The 5,229-nt window shown below is 62.8% G+C and overlaps 1 protein-coding gene across 2 annotated transcripts; it reads left to right on the forward strand.

Moving 5' to 3' along the window:
• Window positions 1–254: 254 nt before the first annotated feature.
• RBM15 (RNA binding motif protein 15) lies at window positions 255–4,072 on the forward strand. 2 transcript variants are annotated; one of them, XR_001875845.1, is made up of 2 exons: window positions 255–342; window positions 3,966–4,072. XR_001875845.1 is itself a non-coding variant. In XM_017821299.1 (2 exons), exon 1 carries the CDS (start codon window positions 749–751, stop codon window positions 3,569–3,571), a length of 2,823 nt encoding a protein of 940 aa, XP_017676788.1. In that variant the 5' UTR covers window positions 735–748; the 3' UTR covers window positions 3,572–3,635; window positions 3,966–4,072. The 2 variants fall into 2 exon arrangements, 1 of the variants encoding a protein (XP_017676788.1); XM_017821299.1 differs by lacking the exon at window positions 255–342 and adding an exon at window positions 735–3,635.
• The last annotated feature ends 1,157 nt before the right edge of the window (window positions 4,073–5,229 follow it).

The raw sequence follows: 5,229 nt of genomic DNA on the forward strand, positions 1-5,229 counted from the left end.
CGGTCGCGCCCCGAGCCCCGCCGGGGAACCACCCCCCTCCCCGCCGCCACCAATGAGAGCCCGCGCAAACGAGACTGATCTCCGCTGCACCCAATCGGATGGCTGAGGAGATTTTTTCGTCCAATGGGGACCTGAGGGTGGAGTCGCGCGGAAGCGCGCTCTTCTCCCTGAGCGGCGTAAGGCTCAGCCAATCAGAGAGGCACAGCGACGGCGAGTGGTGACCAATGAGGGGAGGGGGCGGGGAAAGAGAGGCTCGCGAGAATTCCGGAGGGACGCTGGGAACCCGCGTCTGAGCGAGGGGGCCAATGGAGGAGGGCGGGGCGGGGCGATAATAGCTGGCAGGTAAGGCAGCCAATCAGAAGGCGGACATAAGTTCCTCCCAGTAGCCGACGAGCAGCGAAAATCCTCCCGTGGTTGAACCGCCACGATTGACAAGCGGGGCCGCCCAATCAGAACGCCGCGCCCTTTCTAACTGATCAATGAGCGGGCTGCGGCTCTCCCCGCCCCTCCCTGGGGGCAGGCGGGCGGACTGACAGCATGACAAGCCAATGGGAACGCGGAGCGCCGGGCGGTGGGCGGCATCTCCCCGCGCAGGCGGCCAATGGGCGCGGGCACCGCCCCGGGCAGCCAATGGGAGCCGGGGGGTGGGGGGGCGGCGGCGCGCGCTGCCGGCGCGGCTCCCAAGATGGCGGCGGGTGCGTGAGCGGGGCGGGCGGGAGGGCCCGGCGGGAGCGCGGCCGCCGCCGCCATGAAGGGCAAGGAGCGCTCGCCCGCCAAGGCCAAGCGCTCCCGGGGCGGCGAGGACTCGGCATCCTCCTCCTCCTCCTCCCGCGGCTCCAAAAAGCCCAGCGGCTCCTCCGGCAGCGGCGGCGGCGGCTCCAACGGCGGGAAAGCGGCGGCGTCCGGCGAGAGCAACAGCGGGAGCGGCCGGCGCGGCGCCCACACGGACAAGGGCCGCGCCGGCAGCCGCGAGTACGAGAGCGGCGCGGCCGCGAGCGGAGGGGGCCGGCACGGCTACAGCGGGAAAGCCGCGGAGGCGTCGCGGAGCAGCAGCAGCCGCGGCAGCGGAGAATCGCGGGCGGCCGCCGCCTCCTCCTCCTCGGAGCCGGGCGAGTACAAGACGCTGAAGATCAGCGAGCTGGGCTCGGCGCTCAGCGACGAGGCGGTGGAGGACGGGCTGTTCCACGAGTTCAAGCGGTTCGGCGACGTGAGCGTGAAGATCAGCCGCCTCCCGCCCGGCTCCGGCTCCGGCACCGACGAGCGCGTGGCCTTCGTGAACTTCCGCCGGCCCGAGGACGCGCGGGCGGCCAAACACGCGCGCGGCCGCCTGGTGCTCTACGACCGCCCGCTGAAGATCGAGGCCGTCTATGTCGGCGGCGGCAGCGGCCGCCGGCGCAGCAGCCGCTCCCCGGCGCTGCTGGACAAGGAGTCTCCGTACGGGGCGGCGGCGGCGGTCGGGGCTGTGGCGGCGGCCGTGCGGCACCCGCCGGCCGGGGCCGCGCAGCGGGCGCTGTCACCCGCGGGTAGCGGCGGAGCGCTGGGATACCGGGACTACCGGCTGCAGCAGCTCGCCCTGGGCCGGCTGCCGCCGCCGCCGCCGCCGCTGCCGCGGGAGCTGGAGAGGGAGCGGGACTACGGCGGGTTCTACGAGGCGCGGGTGCGGCCCGCCTACGGGCTGGAGAGGGTGGCCGGCGTGGCGGCGGCCGGGGGCTTCCGCGGAGGAGGAGGAGCGGGAGGAGGAGGTGGTGCCGGAGCGGCTGGCGAGGAGGAGATCAGCCCCGAGGATGACCAGAGAGCCAACCGCACCTTGTTCCTGGGCAACCTGGACATCACCGTGAGCGAGTCGGACCTGAGGCGGGCGTTCGACCGTTTTGGGGTCATCACCGAGGTGGACATCAAGAGGCCGGGCCGCGGGCAGACCAGCACCTACGGGTTCCTGAAGTTCGAGAACCTGGACATGGCGCACCGGGCCAAGCTGGCCATGTCGGGGAAGGTGCTGCTGCGCAACCCCATCAAGATCGGGTACGGCAAAGCCACCCCCACCACCCGGCTCTGGGTGGGCGGCCTGGGGCCCTGGGTGCCCTTGGCCGCCCTGGCCCGGGAGTTCGACCGCTTTGGTACCATCCGCACCATCGACTACCGCAAAGGGGATTCCTGGGCCTACATCCAGTACGAAAGCCTGGACGCGGCGCAGGCGGCCTGCACACACATGAGGGGCTTCCCTCTGGGGGGCCCGGACCGCCGGCTCCGCGTGGACTTTGCCGACACCGAGCACCGGTACCAGCAGCCCTACCTGCAGCCCCTGCCCCTGCCGCCCCCGGCTCACTACGAGCTCGTGGCAGAGGCAGCTGCTTTTGGGGCTCACCGGGGAGCTCCCCCCGACCCTCTGCGGGGGGCCCGGGACAGGACGCCACCGTTGCTTTATAGAGACCGTGACAGAGACCTTTACCCCGAGACAGAGTGGGTGCCCCCGCCGCCCCCTGTGCGGGACAGGAGTAACCGGGCGGCTGCCTACGACCCACTGGAAAGCCTGGAGCGCCGCCGGGACGGGTGGTCCTTGGAGCGGGACCGCGGGGAGAGGGAGCTGGGCAGTAGCAGTCGGGATCAGCCCAGGAAGCGGAGGCTGGCGGAGGACGGAGGCCGGCACTTGGACCGCTCCCCCGACAGCGAGCGCTCCTCGTCCTCCCGAAAGCGCCACTGCCTGGCCACCAGCTCCCCGCCGGACCGCAGCCCCGAGCTCCTAGGGGGCCGGGAGCGGTACAGCAGCGACCCCGAGCGCTCGTCCCGCCTGCTCCTCTTGGAGCGACCGTCCCCGGTGCGGGAATCCCGCCGGGGCAGCCTGGAGCGGGGGCAGAACGAGAAGCGCGACCGCAAGAACTCGGCGGAGCGCGAGCGGAAGCACCGCGGCGGTGCCGCCGCCCAGGAGGGCAAGAGCCCGGCCAAAAAGGATGAGCGGGCGGCCGAGGGAGGTGGGGGAGGCTCCCGCCTCAAACCCCCTCCCCAAAAACAGCAGCAGGACGGGGCGGCGCAGGCTGGGGCGGCGCCCAAGCTGTGCTTGGCCTGGCAGGGGATGCTCCTGCTGAAGAACAGCAACTTCCCGTCCAACATGCACCTGCTGCAGGGGGACCTCGGTGTCGCCAGCAGCCTCCTCGTGGAGGGGGCCACGGGGGGGAAGGTGGCCCAGCTCAAGATCACCCAGCGGCTCCGGCTGGACCAGCCCAAGCTGGACGAGGTGAACCGGCGCATCAAGGTGGCGGGGCCCAATGGCTACGCCATCCTCTTGGCCGTGCCCGGCGCGGCGGAAAACCGCGCGGCCGCCGGAGCCGCCGAGCCTGCCACCACCTCCACGCAGAGGCCGCTCAGGAATCTGGTGTCCTACCTAAAGCAAAAGCAGGCTGCAGGGGTGATCAGCCTCCCCGTGGGGGGGAACAAAGACAAGGAGAACAGCGGGGTGCTGCACGCCTTCCCACCCTGCGACTTCTCCCAGCAGTTCCTGGACTCTACGGCCAAGGCGTTGGCCAAATCCGAGGATGACTATCTGGTCATGATCATTGTCCGGGGGGCGTCCTAAGGGCCCTCGTGTTCTGTTCCCAACCCTGCCTACTCCTCCACCCAGCCCCTCCAGCGTGTGCCAGGTGCTATGGGATACAGCCTTAGCCAGCCCTGTTGTTATTTTAATTAGACCTTTGTTTGTAGGTGACTTTCCCGGCCTGATTTTCTGTTACTACGTTTTTCTATAAAGGTAGAAGCCAGAGAGGTTGGTTTAGGCGTAGTGTGAATAGGATATTTTGAGAATTCCCTATCAGTGGGGACAGCAGGGAGGCTAGGCCTGCTTTGATTTACAAAAAAAATAAAAAAAAAAAAAGAAAAACGAGAACTGGGGAGGGGGAGGGAGGGGGAAAAGAAAAAACTCCCGTCTTCTTGATTTTGATTCGTGTCCTTTTTTCATTTCATGTTTTTTAAAGCAAGCCCAAGAGCTTGTCCTCCGACAGAGCTCCAAACCCAACAGACCAGGTTTAAAGCACTCGTTGGAAATGGAAAACCACACGTTTAGTGACAGACTGGTGTCAGCTCCTTTTTTGAGCCTTTGAAATTCCGTGTGGGCCTTGGGGATCCCTTCCCTTGGGAGCTGGAACGGTTTCCCCTTTGGGTCGAGTGGATCAAGGTTGATGTTTTACAGGTGAGCAGCACCTGCTCTCGGTGACACAGCAGAACACAGTTCCTTTTGGGAAAGGAATTCCTTTCTCATCCAGCCCTCCCTCCACCCCCAGGTGCATGCACTGAAACTGGGCTTTTTCCCAGGTGTATCCCCCCATTTCCCGGTGTATCCCATATGTTTTGGGTTTGTAGCAGTGAGGAGGTTTGGTGACAAGCTGGGAACTTTGTTACAAACCAGGAATGTTGTACTCACTCCTGTGTGCAGGAAACAAGGAGGTGCTTTAAGGAGAACTTGAGTTCTGTTGTGGGTTTTTGGTTTTACTGCCTTTTTTGTGTTTTCCAAGAATTGCAGGTACAGTGGGGTCTGGTTCCAAACTCTGAGTAAGTGCGTGCTTCTCTCCAGAGATGCTTTTAATTCTGGGATAATTTAATTACATAAAAGTTCTCATTAACATTTTACCTCTTTGTTAATAGCAAGGAACTGCTGTCTGCTAGGGACTCTTCAGGTACAGTGCAGTGGGCATTACATGAGGTTTATAATTTTCTAGGCACCTGGAGGAAAATGGTTTTAGCATCTTGGAGAAGTATTAAAAATACTCTGAGATGCCAAGGTTTGAGCTCTTGTTCCTGTGATTCAAGGATGAAACAGTTCTGCTTTTTTTATTTTTTCTTTTCAAAGAACACAGTTAATTTTCTCTTATTTTTCCCCAATAATTGGGCAGTTTTCTTCAGCTGTCTCAGCCACTTTGGTAATCCAGGCATTTAGGAGGGAAGAAGGGATTTAAATCCCCGAGGGGATCTAAATCTCCAGTGCTCTGTTTAACAACCAAAAGGATGTTGCAGCAACTTCTAAACTGAAGTGTAAATCTGACTGTATCCCTTTACAAGCCCCAAAATTGTGATCTTGCACTTAAACCCAGAATGTAATCTTGCACTTAGCCGTGTTTTCAGGGATTTGGGCCACGGAAAAGCGACGCTGCTCCAATAGATTCCTTGGGTGATGGATACAGGGATGGGTTGATTTGTGGTACAACTTGATCACATTCAAAATGGGGAATAGGTTGTGAATAG

Source organism: Lepidothrix coronata, unplaced genomic scaffold (assembly GCF_001604755.1).
Source record: "Lepidothrix coronata isolate B3197 unplaced genomic scaffold, Lepidothrix_coronata-1.0 Scaffold90, whole genome shotgun sequence".
NCBI lineage: Eukaryota > Metazoa > Chordata > Aves > Passeriformes > Pipridae > Lepidothrix > Lepidothrix coronata.